Source organism: Rana temporaria, chromosome 9 (assembly GCF_905171775.1).
Source record: "Rana temporaria chromosome 9, aRanTem1.1, whole genome shotgun sequence".
Taxonomy (NCBI): Eukaryota; Metazoa; Chordata; class Amphibia; order Anura; family Ranidae; genus Rana; species Rana temporaria.
This window is the reverse complement of record NC_053497.1, coordinates 39,118,419-39,136,902: the sequence shown is the minus strand read 5'-3', so window position 1 is coordinate 39,136,902 and position 18,484 is coordinate 39,118,419. Positions and strand designations below refer to the sequence as shown.

The 18,484-nt window shown below is 44.6% G+C and overlaps 2 protein-coding genes across 3 annotated transcripts in view; both read left to right on the top strand.

Moving 5' to 3' along the window:
- The window catches only part of LOC120913356 (cytochrome P450 2C8-like), a 29,148-nt gene extending 24,939 nt beyond the window's left edge, over window positions 1-4,209 (top strand). Inside the window, exons 8-9 of the mRNA XM_040323233.1 lie at window positions 1,760-1,901; window positions 3,761-4,209. Of these exons, the coding sequence (XP_040179167.1) occupies window positions 1,760-1,901; window positions 3,761-3,942 (324 nt within the window). The 3' untranslated portion in view covers window positions 3,943-4,209. The remainder of the gene's footprint in view (window positions 1-1,759; window positions 1,902-3,760) is intronic.
- Window positions 4,210-15,217: 11,008 nt separating this feature from the next.
- LOC120913359 (cytochrome P450 2H2-like) overlaps window positions 15,218-18,484 on the top strand; it is a 30,994-nt gene continuing 27,727 nt past the window's right edge. The window contains exon 1 of one of the 2 annotated variants that reach the window (XM_040323238.1): window positions 15,218-15,453. In XM_040323238.1, the coding sequence (XP_040179172.1) occupies window positions 15,274-15,453 (180 nt within the window). In that variant the 5' untranslated portion in view covers window positions 15,218-15,273. The remainder of the gene's footprint in view (window positions 15,454-18,484) is intronic. The other variant, XM_040323236.1, reaches the window with a different exon arrangement.

Sequence of the window (18,484 nt, the reverse complement as noted above, 5' to 3'; positions counted from 1 at the left end):
ATCGTGATCATCCCCTCTCTCAGTGATGGAGGCATTCTACCCTCCACCACCATCTCCTCGTACAGCTCGAGCAGGTCCGGGCCCACGAGGTCCCACAGGGCTACATAGAGCTCAACTGGGAGACCATCGGAACCCGGGGTCCTGCCCCGCCTAAAGGATTTAGCGGCAGAGTGCAGCTCCTCCAACACCAGAGGGGCGTTGACGGCCGATGAACCTGCAGGATCAATTTGGTTAGTGATACCTGACAGGAACCTGTCGGCTGCCTCCGTGTTCGTTTCCTTCGGGGAGTAGAGGTTGGTGTAGTAGTCGGCGACCACTTGCATTACAGCCTCCTTTGCCTTCTGGAGCGTTCCAGTCTCGTCACGCAGTTCAGACAAGGGAGTGTGTCCTGAATGGAGTTTCCTGAAAAAGAAAGAGTTACACTTCTCACCTTTCTCAAGATTCTCCACCTTGGCCCGGAAGACAATGTGCCTAGATTCTTCCTCAAAGTACCCTTTCAGGGTCTTCGCGGTGTCCTCCAGGTCCTGCCTAACGTCCCAGCCGCAGTGGTGAAGGTCCTGCAGGGACTGCAACTGACGTTGCAGTCTCCTGAGTTCCTTCTTCCTTGCACACACTTGCTGACGTCCCCTTGCCTGAAAGAAGCTGCGCAGCTTAACAAATGAACCAGATATTATAGCTGAGCATACAAGACTAGCCGACAATAGTTTGTACAAGCAAACTGGAACTCTTTATTGAAATCTCACACAGAATATATAATACACCAGGTCAGGTGAGCCTGATCCCGTTATCGTATGCAAAGAAAACTACAGGAATATAATTAACATAAAGAAGTACCAGCCAACATAAATTATTAAGAGTAACTAATTGAACAACTATCCTTGATTAGTCACGGGATGACCAGACCATCCGGCAGCAAAGTACATTACAAATTATCATAAGTATATTCACAGAGATGAGCAGACAGACAGAAACAATAATAGACTCCATTAACACAATTAACCATGGTAATGGGCCCTAGGAGGCACACAAAAGGAGAGACGTTCTTAAGAGAAAAACACATAACACCTTAATAAACAGACAATAGCAGGAGACCCCCCAGCATCAGGTTGCTTTGAGTCTCATAATCTAAAGCAGTCATTGCTGGCTTGGGGCATAGAAGCCCTAAATATGTATCTGGGACCCCCAGTTAGCAGAGTCGTTGTGTTTTGGGGAGACATGGACTTGATTTAGAAACAAGACTACTTCAAGGGTCTCCCAGGAACGCACCTCCTAAAGAGGAGTGTTCCCTTAAAAGCTAGGGTCCATAGTCCATAAGCAGGAAGCCACCCTGCAGTCCCCTCCAAAAAACCCTGTTCTGGCTGAGTCTGTTACACAGTGTTTATGGCTGTGGGGACATGTGACCCCTTTCCCCGATTCAGTTTTCAGGCCTACCACAAGGCCTGAGCACTGTTACATAATGGAGGGGGTTAGGTCACTCCTCCATCTGAAATCTGACACCATCTGACCCTAGGCATTTTGGCAACTGTAATGGTGGAAGGAAGGGTGGAGTTCGCTGGAGAGGTCATTATAAAATGGTCTGAAGGTTGACAAGATGACAGATTCTCTTAAAATGCAGGATATGTTACCACTTCAAGTTCAGACTGCTAATCCCTGAATTAAGGAGTAAAATAAGCTAACATACTGTATCTCCTAAACTCCAAATGAAAATCTGTGATGATAATTATTTTTTGATTATATTTTTATTTTATTTTCAATTCAGGACACCTTCGTGGTTGTTACCCTCACATCTGTTTTGAAAGATCCCAAATTCTTTAAGAATCCTACTAACTTTGATCCTGCACACTTTCTTGATGAGAATGGGGCCTTTAAGAAGAATGATGCTTTTATGCCTTTTTCTGCAGGTACAGTACCAAAGAACTATGCAAAAATTAAAGGAATCCATTGTAACATAAATAAGCCAAATGTTATTATTACAAATGATAAACCATTGCGCCTATAAATATTAATATATTTTGCTATGTAATGCTGTATATACATGCTTTGTTTCCTCTGCATATATATACTCACTGCTTCTAGGTTAGAAGAAAACCACAATGGATTGGGCTTTACTTGTTTTATCTGTAGACATAAACTTTCAGGGAAGGTGGTGATGTCATTGAGCAAAACCTAGTCACATCAGGATAGACACAGTCTTCGATCAAATACATGTTCCTGCTGACTTTACCTGTAATTCATGTTTGATATCTATTGTTCAGCAAAGGTGTTAATGAGGCTAGCTATATTTTCTCATTCGCACAATCATAGATGGTGGAATTATGAATAGAAGGCAAGACTTAGCTGTTTTTTGCATAGGAACAGGTTAAAGAGGTATTTCACAGTACCTCGGTAAAACTAAATTTTAGTTTTCTAATAATTTTTCCTCAGAGATAATAAAAATAGATAGTTACTAGTCCAATGAGTGCAGTGTTATCCTCCTTGCTGGTGAAGCTCACCTTGCCTTGCTCTGCTTCCTTGCTGCCATCTTGAAAACCCTGCCCAGGAAGATCTCATGCATGTGCAGACATAGTGGCAGGTCACTTCCAGGTTCCAAATACATGGCAGAGACCCAAAGGAAGTATGTATGTGAATGTGCAAGGTCCTGTTCATGTCCAGACATGTCTTTGCCAGGAATGAAATGGAGCGATACTTCATCCCTTACAGTAACACTGCCTCCCTAAATGTGTGACATGGACATCCTTAGAGCCAGAGGGTAGTTGACCCTATATCTAGGCGAGGAATCAGGAATTGGCACTATTTAAAAAAAAATCAATTACTTTTTCTAACATAAAAAAAAATTGCCGTTGAGTAGCAAATAGAGTAGAGTGAGCAGATAAGAAGTTAATTTAATGGGTGAAGGTCCACTTTACCATGCTAAAAACCGAATCAAAACTAGGGTGCCGCTACTATCCCAGGACTAACATATGAACAACCTATAGAAATCTATCTAGCTGCGGTATAGATTCATTTTTGTATTTAAGTGCATGTTAGAGGATAGATCCATTCGTGTACCTATATGTATTTTTTATGTATTTATGTGTACTTTTAAGAACGTTTTGTATTTTTATGAATGACTTGCAAATTGTTTTTTTATCTGTAGAAACGAATACAAATAATTTTAAATCAGAAATCTATAGGGCATTCCAGTACAGTTGCAAACAAAGCCAGTGAGCAGGGCAAATAGAGGCAGCAGCCAAAGTTAATTTTGTAGGTCATTTACATACCTCCTGAAGACTGGAAGGAAGAGTCCAATCAAAGGTGTCATCAGATTCTGCATGAAAGAAGAATCCTTGAGATGGTAGTCATGCAAGCAACTGAAGACAGTTCAACTTCAATCAAGAAAGTGACATCCAGTGCTGTACATCCACATTAAAAAGCTCTGCAGCCTATTAGAGCTTATTGACCCTCGGCCTGAGTGTTTAATTGTACTTGAAAGGTTTAAGAAAGACTTTCACCCAAGCTCAGTCGAGTAGTCAGCATAGCTATCCAAACAGAACCTCCTTAGTTCTCCAGGCATAGCGTGCAAAGTATGTAAAGATAAAACACAAGGACAAACATGTCCTTGCCTCTGATGAAGTCATGTATGACGAAACATGTAGGATGGCGCCAAGTTCAGAATTAGGTGTTACCAAAGCACCAGGCTACCAACAATCGGAAAAATGCACCCTGCAGGTCTCTATGGCTGCTATCTTAAAGCTTTTTTTTACCTTTTTCTTCTTTTTAGGTAAGCGTGCATGTGCAGGAGAAGGTCTAGCCCGTACGGAGCTTTTCTTGTTTTTCACTACTGTACTCCAGAGGTTTACTTTGAAACCAACAGTGGACAAGAAGGACCTAGAGATCACCCCAGAACCCAAAACGAATGCTTCAAGAGCTCGGAATTATAAAATGTTTGCCGCCCCTCGGTAAAATACCAACCATGCCCATCATGCAACATTGAAGAGATGGTGTCATACTTTAGACACCGTCAGAGACCAACATAATCATTTGTTTTTGCAGTATAAATATAATTGCATAACATTAAATGATGAGTAATTATTAGGTAATAAACAGAATAACCTTTAATTTAGTTTTTTAATATAATTTATTGTGCATTGTATTCTGTCTGGCAGATCCTAAACCTACCTAGCTCATTGCTTCACAGGTGTGTAAATAAAAATCCTGACAGCTTCTCAACCACAACTCCACAAACTACAGTATGTTCAGAGGCTGAAAAATCAGAAGAAACTATTAAAATGAACTAAACTGCATTTGATCACCACAAACTGAAAATGCTGTGCAATTAATTTTTTTATATTCAAGGCAAACTCACCCATCCATCCATGTCTCCATGCTTTATTTTGTTGATAAATCACTTTGAACATGGCATGTAGCCTGGCAGGTCAAGAAAGTGGGGGGGGGGTGAGTGAGTGGCCCCCCTCCTGAATCATACCAGGCCACATGCCAAAGCACCTTGTTCCCATATTGATGCTGACAAGGGCCTCTTCCCCACAACCAGGGCAAGTGTTTGTGGGGGTCTGTGGGCGGGGGGCTTATCAGAATCTGGAATCCCCCTTCAAGGGCAATTAGATCCCGCCCCCCACATGTGAATGAATATGGGGTACATTGTACCCCTATCCATTCACCAAAAAAGTGTAAAAAAAAATAAAAACACAGAGACAGTTTTTGACAATTTCTTTATTCAAAAAAATATAAAGCATCCCCTTGTAAATCCATCGTCACTCACCAAGCACTAGAAGAATAAAAGAACAAAAGCGCTCCCGCCTTCTATGAAGGTTGGCTGCCTACTGCAGGCTCCACCGTTTGACAGTTCTTACATAGGCAAGGGCGGGACCACCTGGTGACATCACCTGGTGGCACCGCCCCCCTTGGGACAACATGGACTGGCGCCTGCTGGGTCGGCAATGTCACAAGTGGGCCGGTGCCACCAGGTGATGTCGTCGTTTTTTTAATCAGCCCGGCTTTTGTTTTTTTATTCAGCTGTCAGCAGGGAAACCATTAACAGCTGATGACCCAAGAGTTGTTGAGGCACGTTGTGGTGGCTTCCTGGCCAGGCTCCTTAAAAAACAGCAAATGCTGTGCTCTGATTGGGCACATGAATGTACCCATAAAAGCACATATGATTACATAGAGGCGTGCAGAGAACAAGAAAAACCTGACAAAGGTTCTACTTCTTCTCACTGGGCCAGATTCATCCGCCGTCGTATCTCTGAGATCCGACAGTCGGATCTATGCGACTGATTCATAAGAATCAGTTCCGCATAGATCTCCCTTAGATCCGACTGGTGTAAGTGACTTACACCGTCGGATCTTAGGCTGCAATCTCCCGCCGGCCGCTATTTGTCGCCTCGGTCTTTTACGCATCAGGTATGCAAATGAGGAGAACCGCCGATTCAGACGAACGCCCGCCCATCGCTTTTTTTTTAACGTCGTTTGCGTTCGGCTTTTTCCGGCGGATAGTTACCCCTGCTATATGAGGGGTAGCTAATGTTAAGTATGGCCGTCGTTCCCGCGCCGAGTTTAAATTTTTACGTCGTTTGCGTAAGTCGGTCTGGAATACGGATGGCCGCAATTGACATTGCCGACGTCATTTGGAGCATGCGCACTGGGAAATTTCGCCGGCGGCGCATGCGCAGTTAAATCGGCGCGGGAACGCGCCTGATTTAAATTGTACACTCCCCCTAGCCACGGAATTTGAATTCCGCCGGGGGAGTTACGATCCGCCGGTGCAAGTTTCGAGGTAAGTGCTTTGTGAATACTGCACTAGCCTCGCAAAATTGCACTGGCGGATCGTAAATCACATAGATTACGCGGATCTAAAGATCTGCTAATCTATGTGAATTTAGCCCACTGTATTTAAAAGTAAACAAAATGCTTTGGTTGCAAATATATTTTGATCACTCACTGCACAATATTGATGTGAAGCTTTTGGCAAAAAAAGATTACAATATCAGTTCCACCTTTGCTCTAAGTTCATGCTTACACCGTGTTGCCTTCCCTGCCCTGAGCTGACCCGCAATTATCAATATTGGCTCTGCAGTCAGCTGCCAAATTATAAGACAGGGTGCAGTCTTTTTTTTCATGATGTGCTTTTCATACTTTATTATCCATTCATTGTGAACTGGCCCAGGATTGTTCAGTGTATTTAGGGATCTTAAAAAAAAAAGACTTTTAAACAAAGGGACAGTCATTGACCGATGCATTTGTGAAGTCCGTTCCCTCAGTGAAATTCGAAATAAACACACTGACTGCTTTACATGGGTTTAAACGGCCACAACAGTCCTTTATTTTTTATCACAAAACAATTCACAGTTTCAATTTACAATAGTCAAAACTAAAACATACCGAATAGATAACATAATGGCTATATGTTACAAAAAAGGTGTGCTAGCCAAAAGGTTTTACTGATCTCTATCCTTGTCCCTAGCTTAGGGTGCAGACATCCCCGGTTTCAGGGGACAGTCCCCGGATCGAGGACACTGTCCCCGGACCAAGTCTGTCCCCGGTTTTGTCCCCGGATTGGATTTGAACAGGGGCTGGGGCAATTTCAAAGACAGTCAGTGGAGAGTTAAAAAAAAAAAAATCAGAATTACACCCCCCCCGCTCTACTAGCTTAGGGGAGTGTATTTTTTTCCATTATCTGTCCCCCCTTCTGATGATCATGTGCTGATTGGAGAGGAGGGAAAATGTCTTTAGTTTCAGGCGCATGCCCATTCAGCTTTGCTCGCATGTTCTTCTGCCTTGGCTCAAGTCTCAGCCAGCTGCCTGCCTGCTTATCTCCTTGCCTTGCCTGGCAGAGTGATCTTCCTCCGCACCCCACCCAGTAGTACCCGGGGGCTCAGAGAGTGAGGCCTTGTACACACGGGCCAGAATCTCGTCAGGAAAAAAACGTTGTTTTTCCTGATGAGATTCTTGACACGAATCTCTTGCCGCCCAAGTGTACACACTGACCTTTAAAAAGAACCACGGTTCTTTTTAAAGGCAAGAACGCGGTGACGTCATTGCGTACGACGAGCATGCGCTCATCACATTCGATGCCGTCGCCGCCATCTTGCTTCACCCTACCTATGCTGTGGAAGCTACCGTGCATGCGTCAAAGTCATTTCGAGCATGCGTGGGTTTCCACGGAGACAGGTAAGTATACACACTCTCGGGTTTCTCGTCGGGAAACAGGCCGACAAGAATCCAGACGAGAAAATAGAGAGCTGGATCTCTATTTTTCTCGTCGAGATTCTGACCAGATTTCCTGACGAGAAACCTGAAAGCCTCGTACACACGCTCGGTATACTCGGCAAGAAAGCTCTGCCAGCAGTTTTCTTGCTAGTTCTTGCCGAGAAAACCGAGCGTGTGTACCAGTGTTGCCAACCTACCTGATTGAAATTTACTGGCACGACACCCGAAATTTACTGGCGCAGCCATGTTTTTACTGGCATTTCACAAAAGTTACTAAATTACATTTTTAGGTGCAAATTTCAGTATTTAGGCTACAAACAATTACGCTAGGCAAATAGCAATGTGATTTGAGGTAGATATTAAGGTAAAAAAACATATTTTTGTTATTTTCGATATAATAAGGGCAAATTATTTAGTCACATCACCCCCTGCCTCCATCCCCCTCTGCCACCAACACCCCCTGCCTTCACCCCCCTTTGCGGTGCCACAATCTCCCCCTGCCTCCAATCTCCCCCTGCCTCCAATCTTCCCCTGCCTCCAATCTCCCTCTGCCTCCAATCTCCCCCTGCCTCCAATCTCCCCCGCCTCCAATCTCCCCCTGCCTCCAATTTCCCCCTGCCTCCAATCTCCCCCTGCCTCCATCGTCCCCTGCCTCCATCCCCCTCTGCGGTGCCACCAACAACCTCTATCTCCATCCCCCACCCTCTGCAGTGCCACCAACACCCCCTGCCTCCAATCACCCCCTGCCACTAACACCCCCTGCCTCCAATCTCCCCCTGCCTCCAATCTCCCCCCTGCCTTCATTGCCCCCTGCCTCCATCCCCCTCTGCGGTGCCATCATAGCCACCATCACCCCCTGCCTCCAATCACCCCCTGCCTCCAATCTCCATGCGCAGTTCCAAGCCGAACCGATCTCGGCTATTTTTACTGGCACATTCCCGCAACCACAGACATTTACGAACGGGGCAAAAAAGTGCCCGTTTTTACGAACTGTCTGTAAAAATACGGACGGTTGGCAACACTGGTGTGTACAAAGCTTAAGACTTGACAGGCTGTGAGGCGGGCGGCGGCGGCGACGGGCAGAGAGTTTCTGATTGCCGCCATTACTAGTAAAAAAAAATATGTCCCTGGGTTAAATTTAAAAAATCTAATTACCTTGCCCTAGCTGCACCCTCACCAGCTTGAGGATGGCTTGTGAATTGACTCAACAAAACAACACAAAATCACAATATCAAATGAAAAGACACAGCAATAAAGTTGCCAATTAGAACAAGAGAGATACCAATTTACCTGTAGAAACAGATGTCAGACAACATGTGTAGCACACACTAGGCTCTTTCATTCTATGCAATTGGAGAGGCAACCGGTCATCCCACCCAGTGGGGAGTGATATTGAAACAAGTTTAAATTAAGTTAATTGTTCATTTTTGGCAATGAATATGTCAATTTTTTAAATGCTATACCCTACTATACATGACCATACTGCCTTACTTATTTGTATTTCACTATAAAAACCTAAAAAAAAAAAAAAAATAACAATTAAATTAAGCCATTATATACAATAACCATGAATTTAAACAAACAAATTAGAACTAAATTAGCACTATACTGTAATAAATCAGTCATCCTATTAAAATTCTACATAGAATAATAACACCAATTGAAAAATAACAGGAAATCAAACTACAAAATGCAAATATTGCACAACTTTCTCTAAACATTAAAGTGGTATTAAAGGTTTGGCTTTTTTTATATATAAAAAAAACAACAAACATGTCATACTTGCCTGCTCTGTGAAATGGTTTAGCACAGAGCAGCCCCCGATCCTTCTCTACTTGGGTCCCCCTCTGGCACTCGTGGCCCCTCCCCCTCGACCAGTGCCCACATAGCAAGCTACTTGCTTTGGGGGCACTGGTGCATGTATGCTCCTGAGCCCTGTTCTATGCATCCATAAGACACTGCCCCCTGCTCTCTCTACATTGGCTCACTGACTATGATTGACAGTAATGGGAGCCAATGCCTCCCCGCTGCTGTCTCAGACATTGAGAAGGAGCACTGGGATAGCCGAGGCTCTTATGCACATTGCTGGATCCAGAAGGAGCTCAGGTGAGTATAAGGGGGAGCAGCACACAGAGGGTTTTTTACCTAAATGCATAGAATGGAAGGTCAAATAAACGGGCAACGATGCCTGTAGATGCAGTGGTTGGCCAAGGAAACTTAATGCAGCAGATGAAAAACACATCATGTTTACTTCCCTTTGACACTGGAAGATGTCCAGCAGTGCCACAGGCACAGAACTGGCGGAAACCAGTGGGACACCAGGTACACCCATCTACTGTCTAGAGAAGTCTGGCCAGAAGTAGTCCTCATGGAAGAATTGCCGCCAACAAATCCATATCCTGATGTGGAAACAAGGCTAAGTGACTTAGCTATGCATGAAAACATAAGAACTGGCACACAGAAAAATGGCAGCAGAGGCCCTGGGCTGATCAGTCAACATTTGAAATATTTGGCTATAGCAGAAGGCAGTTTGTTTGTGAAGGGCTAGAAAACGATACAACAGTGAAGCATGGTGGATGTATCTTGCATGTTTGGGGCTGCATTTCTGCAAATGGAGTTGAAGATTTTGTCAAGATCAAGTGACAGCTCTTAAAGGGGTTGTGAAAGCAGAAGGTTTTTTTTTTTTATCTTATGCAATCTGTGCATTAAGATAAAAAGCATTCTGTGTGCAGCAGCCCCCCTAATACATACCTGTGGTCCCTCTCTGTCCAGCGATGTCCACAAGCGTATTAGCCGTCCGAGATTCTCCAGCAGCGGTGCCATTGGCTCCAGCTGCTGTCAATCAAAGTACGCTAGCCAATCAGGGGAAAAAGGGGGTGGGGCCGGGTCGGGGTTCAATCACTTCAATGCTGAGAAATACAGGCAGATAATTATCCAACAGGCCATACCATCAGGGAGGTGTGTAATTTGCCCCAAATTTATTCTGCAGCAGGACAACGACCCTAAACATAGAGCCAATGTCATTAAGAACTATCATCAGCATAAAGAAGAGCAAGAAGTCCCGGAAGTGATAGTTTGGCTCCCATAGAGTCCTGATCTCAACATCCTTGAGTGTGTCTGGGATTACATGAAAAGACAGAAGGATTTGAGGCAGCCTACATCCACAGACAGTCTGCGGTTAGTTCTCCAAGATGCTTTAAACAACCTACCTGCCGAGTTCCTTCAAAAACTGTGCAAGCGTACCTAGAAGAATTTATGCTGTTTTGATGTCAAAATATTGATTTGGATTTCTATTCTGTTCATTTCCATTTTGTTAATTGATCAAAATAAACTATTAACACTTCTATTTCTGAAAACATTCTTTATTTACAGCATTTTTTTTACAACTGCCTAAACTTTTGCACAGTAGCATATTGTGTCGTGTGCATTAAACTTCATTAAAGTGTATTTTTTCCAGAACATTTGCGTTTAAAAAATGATTGCAACATAAAAAATTGCAGCAGCCACCATTTTAATCTTTAGGGTCTCTGCTTTCAAAAAATATATAATGTTTGGGGGTTCTAGGTAATTCTTTAGCAAAGAAAATTTAGATTTTACCATGTATATGAGAAATGACATAATTTGCATGGTTTTGAAATGGTTAAATAACGTTGATTGGCAAGATGAAACACGTCCACAAGGACTTCCAGTGATGTCACTTCCTTCCCATGGAGCACACACGGTGGTGGTGCTTACAGGTTTTCATGTGATCCCTTGTTCTATCAATGTACAGTAAGTGCAATGGCAACTTATTTTCAATAAATGAAGGTCACTGCGCTATGATGGTTTCCCCTTGTGTAAATGACTGCAACAAAAAAATACAAGATCCCCGTTGGGTTGATTTAGCCACTGAGGCCGGAGGAAAGGAAGAAGAACAAGAGCGGAGAAAGAAGAGGATCACCGCTCCAGATGGGTCGCTATGTAGAGTAGACTGACTCAGGATACCGTGGGTGCTGGCAATGCACTGACCATGCATGAGATACGAAGAGAGGCATAGCATAGCCATGATTAAGCACTAGCTCAGTGCGAAACGCATCGGCTGTTCCCCTGTTCCTTTGCTGTGACCTTGTGAAGTGATGTATTTGCTGTTCGTTTGAATAAAAAGACAACCTTTTTGGTTATTGGAGTGCGGCTATCCATTTCCTCTCTTCGTATCTCAAGAGCGGAGAAAGGGTGACATCTATTGAAAACCACAGATGATACCGTGAGGGTGAAATCCAAAAGTGCAGTTTGACTCATTGCTGAAAGGCATAGGGTCAATTGCTCTCTGGTATGTGGGGGGAGAGCCCATGTTTTCTTGCATGAAGCACAAAGAAGAGTGTATCCAATATAGAACAGCACTGGTGAACTGTTTATGACAAGAGCACATTACATTGGATAAATGGGACTTGTTATATTCACTAGATGACTGTATAAGAATTTGTTTATGAGTTAGTGGTGTACCATTTTGTTATTAAGAGGTGGCGATATCGCTGTGTATTGAAAATTGACAAATAACCATAATTACCCATATTTATTGCTACAATTAACACTTTGATACCTACAATATACTGCTCCATCAGCACTTCATTGTTCAGCAGTTAGGTCTACAGGTTGAGTCATTTTATGGAAGGCAGTGAAAACAGCTGATTATTCATTGTGATTGGGACATATTTGTACACTCAGAGTACTTTACACCTGATAGGAAATATCATCCTAGTTTAGGTGATCTGAGTTTATGTTAGTGGAGTGTAGATGATAAGATTTTTTAGAGGAATATAAGCAAGGAATGTATAGCCTTTTCAATAATTTTTTTACATTGAAAAGAGATAAATGTCACATAAATTATAATATTGTCGTATATACTGTAGCCCAGTGGTGTAGCGTGGGGGGTGAAGGGGGCTGCGGCCCCAGGAGCAACAATTAGGAGGGCAAAATCCCATGTCAGTGTGTATCACTCTGTCCTTATTCCTATTTACCCTGTCACTGCTCTCTGGCCGGCATGTTCAGTCTCAGATTGGGCGGGTGGCACCCTGTGATTGGGCGAATTGGGTTATGTGCGGTGGAGGGGCTGGCCTGTCCGCATGCACATAGATTGCTCCTGGAGTCCCGCCTTGCTTCTCCTTCTCTCCTCCGGACCTGATCTCCGATCATTTCCCCGTTGTGGCAGCCAGTCTGGCAGTATGGCAGAGGCAGAGCAGATCAATGTGAGACAAAAAAAGAGAGAGAACAGTTAGGCCCCGTACACACGACCAAACATGTATGCTGAAACTGGTCCGCGGACCAGTTTCAGCATACATGTTCGGTTGTGTGTAGGCGCGAGCGGGCCGAATTCCAGCAAACATTTGCCCGCCGGGCCTTTTCCCAGCAGACAAATATTCCTGGACGTGTTTTAAAACCGTCCGCTGGAATCCTGCCCGCTCGGACATGTACGGTCATCAGTACAGACCTCCCGTACATGTCCGAGCGCCCGCCGTCCCTCGCATGCGTCGAATGACTTCGACGCATGCGTGGAAGCCTTTAAATGGCAGGCCCGCCCACGTCGCCGCGTCATCGTCGCCGCGACGACGCGGACACGCCCCGCGTATTGTTTACGCGCGGACTTCTGTACGATGGTTAGTACAGCCATCGTACAGAAGCCCTCTGGCAGACATGTACGGTGAAAACGGTCCGACGGACCGGTTTCATCGTACATGTTTGCCCATGTGTACCGGGCCTAAGAGTCACACGCCACATGTTACAGCTTGCAGCAAGCATGCATGCCTGAGACCCGCATCTGCGCATGCGCCAGCTAACTTCTTCATGCCAAATGCCCTGTGGGACATGCATGCTGCATGGTGCATTACATAGTAGGATTAATCATTTAACAGTTTCATGATGATTCCTGCCTATTTTGTAATGTATCCCTCAGGGCATTTGGCATGTAAGAGGTAAAATGATTAATCCTGCCTATATAATGTTAAATTGTAAACCCTTACATGCCGAATGCCCTGAGGGACATGCATTACATAGCAGGATTCATCATTTAACACAGAAGATAATGAAGAAGCAACTACGGCGGGGGGCTCAAATCAGAGGGAACGGTTGGACAAAGGAGTAGGTGGAACACAAGTGGGGGCAGCTCCTCTAAGGCTTTGTACACACGATCAGAATTTCCGATTGAAAAAGTCAGACAGAATTTTTTCATCGGATATTCCGACCGTGTGTGTGCCCCATCTGAGTTTTTCCATCAGAAATTGCGGTGGACTTAGAAAGAGAACATGTTCTCTTTTTTTTTCGATAAAAAAAAATCGGAATTTCTGTTCGTCTGTATGGAACTCCGACAGAAAAAAAGCATGCATGCTCAGAATCAAGTCGACGCATGCTGGGAAGCATTGAACTTCATTTTTCTCGGGTCGTCATAGTGTTTTACGTCACCGCGTTTTGGAATTTGGTGTGTATGCAAGACAGCTTGAATGAAATTTATCCCAACGGAAATTCTGATCGGGTGTATGGGGCATAAGAGATAGGCCCTGAATACCTATATGAAGTGAGCGCGAGTAGAGCAAGAGAGTGCCAGCCTTCTGGATGTAAAAGGGAAGACACAATAAAAATTGATGATGAAAATAATGGTGAAAAAAAACTCACTTTAGGAAGTAAAGAAGGTGCTTGTCATCTGAGGAGTGTTGGTTCTCGCTCGGGCTCTGTGAAGGGCCACGGCTGATATGAGTGAGACGGAGATGCCTGTGGTGCAATAGTATGGAGTCTGCAGGAGAGATGTCCAGCTGCTTGGGTGGATGTCGAGGGCTGCAGGTGGAGTGTAACAGCAGCTCCATCCTCGGACACTGTCATCCACTGTGGGATAGGCGCAAATTAATAGCCTTGGCCTGGACGCTGACAACCCACGCTACGCCACTGCTATAGCCTCATATGTATAATATGGACTGCCTGTCTGTTTAAACCCGAAGGATAGGATTGGATTGGATGTCGCTGTTCCGTAGGGGGCAATGAATGGTCTAATTGGGTCCGCCTAAAAAAACTGACAGGGGGGGGGGCCAAAGGAATAGAATGCATGAAGGTAAAAAACAAAAACCCTTTGTGTGCTGCCCCCCCCCCAGCCCTCCTACTACTTGCCTGAGCTCTCCTTCGATCTAGCGATGTGCATGAGAGCCATAGCTGTCCTGGGACTCCCTCTCCTTATTGGCTGAGACAGCAGTGGGGGCCATTGGCTCCCATTGCTGTCAATCATATCCAGTGCAGAGAGAGTGTGGGCTAAACCGAGCTTTAACTCTGTGTCTTATGGACGCATAGAGCAGAGCTGGGGAGTGAGCATGAATCACTAGCAATCGGCTTGCTAGTGGGGGTACTGGTCAAGTGGGAGGAGCTCCAAGAGGGCTTTTATGAGTAATATTACTGTACTGTATATGGGTTTAGTCAATGTATTTGAGAAGGGTTTGGGTGAAGCTCTGGGTTCCAGGTACAAAATAGTTGCTTAAAGAGGAAGTAAACCCCCCCAGAAAAAAAAAGAAAAAACACCCTGCAAGACAAAGGTATAATGAGCTAGTATCCATAGCATACTAGCTTATTATGTATTACTTACCTGCGATCGAAGCCCCCGCAGCGGTCAACGGCACGGTGTCATTGCTTGAGTTTGCCCCAGTGCGCATGTGCCGATGACTTCAGCACATGCAGACACAGGGGGATATCTCCTAAACCGTGCAGGTTTAGGAGATATCCTGGGTAGCTACAGGTAAACCTTACTATAGGCTTACCTGTAGCATAAAGTTATAAAAAAGGGTTTTCAAACACCTTAAAACGCCATTTCTTTCATACTTGTTTACTCCTGGATAATACATGAAAGTTTATTTCATAAATATATCAGATTTGCATCTGTTAGGGTTAGTAATGATTAGCATAGCTTTACAATCTGTTATGCAATAAGTCTGTAACTGAACCAAACTCCAACACACCCAATTTGTCCTCAAATGATAGTTGGAATGCTGCCAAGCTTCTCCTCGGGAATGAAAACAACAGTTCGTGATTTGGAGACAGTGCAGAGAGACTGTCAGGATGGCGGTGAATATCAGCACAACACTTCTCATCGCTTCTGCGATCACTCTTCTGATTTACCTCATTAAATGGTGGATGAATGTAAAGAAGAAAGACTTGCCACCAGGGCCGACCCCTCTGCCATTTCTGGGGAATATTCTTCAGATTAGTACCACTGAAATGCCACAATCTCTGGTGAAGGTAAGAATAATTATTATGCAGGATAATCTAAAACAATCCACTGATCTTTTATTCTAGGACAAAATATCTCAGGAATGTCAAAAACGACAACTTAAAGTGCTACCTTTTACAGTCTATGACTCACATATGTACCAAAATTATGGCGAAAACGCTAAGGATAAGCAGAAAACACTCCCATAACTTATTAAGAGCTGTGGATTGATTACCTGGGTGCTAGATTGCTTTAATAGGTTCTCTTATGATCCCCTACCTGTGCCACCCCAGAATGTCCAATGAGGATGCCACAATAACAACATGAAGTGGTCAACAAGAAGACATGGGGAAAAAGAGGGGAGGGCGGGGGGCATTCCAACTCTGGTCTTAATTTACTCTAAATATACGTCCCTGGGCCTTGGGATAAATTGGGTCATCTGGAAATAATTCATGATGTATGAAAGTACCTGCTTTACAGTACAGGAATTAGTCTATTATATACAGGAGGATACAGTATATTGTTTTTTTGATGATATCTTAATGGTATCTTAATACACACACTTTTCTAGCCACTTGAATTTAAAAGCAATTGTTTTTACTTTTATAAAATCATAAAATAAGACACAAGGATAGAATCCTAATGTTTAAGATATCCTATTAAAATATAGATAATTTTTCTTAAAGCTGAGTTCCTACTAAAATAAAAATATTAAAAGTCAGCAGCTACAAATACTGCAGCTGCTGACTTTTAATAATTGGACACTCACCTGTCCCAGGGTCCAGCGATGTGTGGGAATGAAGCCCAGCTCGTCTCCCCCTCCTCTCCGTTGCACGGAATCACTACTCTGGGCAGGGCCACCATCAGGGGGGGTACAGGCATTACACCTGTAAAAACCCCGGCTGGCCCCCCTTCCGTTTTTTTTTATTTAATATATTTTTTTTGCATTACACCTGTAAGGGGCCCAATGGTTTAGCCCCCCTCCCGTTTATTTTTTATTTTGTTTTAGTTATTTATCTTTTGCATTACACCTGTGAAGCCTCGTACACACGACCAAGAAACTCGACTGGCGAAACACATCGTTTTCCTCGTCGAGTTCCTTGTTAGGCTGTCGAGGAACTCGACAAGCCAATTTTCTCCATTCCCGTCAAGGAAATAGGGAACATGCTCTCTTTTTGGCTCGTCGAGTTTCTCAACAGTTTCCTCGACGAAAATGTACACATGACCGGTTTCCTCTGCAAAAAAAATTCTCCCAGCAAGTTTCTTGCAGGTTTTTGCCAAGAAACTCGGTCATGTGTATGAGGCCTAAGGGGTCCAATGATTCCCAGGGCCCCTTACAGATACCCTTCCCCAAAATTTGTGATGCCTGCCCTGACTCTGGGCATCCAGCTAATAATATGTACATAAATGCACATATTATCTCATGGGAAGATTTTTTGCATATGTTAGAAGAAAAATTGGAAAGAAACAATGTTATCTTCTTTATTCCATTGTCACTATACTGTTGAAGGCTGGCTTTAGATTTTAGGGGGTGGTCAGATGTGCAGGAACAGTCTGACACCCTCCAGGCTAGAAGATGTTCAATGGGACGCACATACCTTCATAAACTTGTACAATCTTCTCTGCCTTTTCAAACAGTAAAGAAAATGAAGCACACATAGCAGGTACCAAATGACTAAATATGTTGCACAGGAGAAATGAGCTGAGATGGGTCCTGGCAATGATGTGAGTGAGGGCTTGCTAGGCTAGGCTTGTGTCAAGCCTAGAGACATCAGGGAAGTTGTTAGTGTAGCAGCCTCCTAGATAAGCTGCTAGTTAGGTTCAGTAAATATAGTTTTTGTGGCACTCCTGTAATCAGTTGAGCAGCTTGTGATTGATTTGGTCTGTAATGGGTTTAACTGGCTGCAGGTTTGATTGCTTCCCCCTGCCTTCTGGAGGATTCTAGAATGTAGTGGGCTGGATGAAGCGAATCAGCAGCTGAATATTTATGTTGGCTCGGCCAATCCTTTGAAAGTGTGACCAGATGGTGGCTGGGATTGTGAATAAAAAGTTGAAAGCCTGGAGCTGCCCTGTTATTGTCTATGACAGGGGGCGGATCCAGAGTCTAGTCTCGGGAGGGGCACTACCAGAAAATATTTTTTTGGGGGGGAAATTTATCAGGGAAATTACTGTTAGCGCTTCAATGATCACGGCACTATGGTTGTTATGGTGTCAGGATGATTGAAGTGCATTATTTATATTACTACATTGTAATATCAAATTAAATGGTTCAACTCACCATAATGCAGAATCAGTGGAAGCCTCGAGTGTGTCACTTGCCACGTCACCTGCCACATGTTTGCGGATTGTCACTTGCCACATCACCTGCCACAAGTTGGGGATTGTCACTTGCCACAAGTTGCGGAATGTCACTTGCCTGCCACCAGATGCAGATTGTCACTTACCACGTCACCTGCCACCAGATGCAGATTGTCACTTGCCACACCTTGTGGATTGTCACTTGTTAAGGTGGTGTTTTGCTTGTCAGAGTCAGGCAGCAGAGAGATGATGTAATCTCTCTTCTGCCTGCACAGTGAGGGCGGAAGTTACTGTAGGGTTGCAGGGCAGGCGCGGGGCGGTGTGAGATAATGTCATCTCTATGCTCCCCTGGCTGCCGGCTTGTTGATTGGCCAGCTGCCCGCTCACCCACAGAGCCGACCAGCTGACCGCCCACTCTCTGACTCTCACTCACCACCGAGCTGAGGGCGAGCCGCCAGCCCACACACCGAGGCACCCGGTAGCCCACGCTGTCACACACCCATGGAGCCACCTGCTCTGTCACTCCCACGCGGAGCCGCCCAGATTCCACGACGAACGCAAGTTCCGCAACTAAAACTAATTTCTCTTTCTTGTTAAAAACTAATTATTCGGGGGTGGCAATTGCCCCATTGCCCCCCTGGATCCGCCCCTGGTCTATGAGGAGAAGTTCCCAGCCTGAAGGGCCCTTCTGAGCAGCCCAGCAGCAGGTTTCACCTGCTATCATAGAGGTCCCATCTGTGGCAGAGCTGGGGGGGGGGGGCT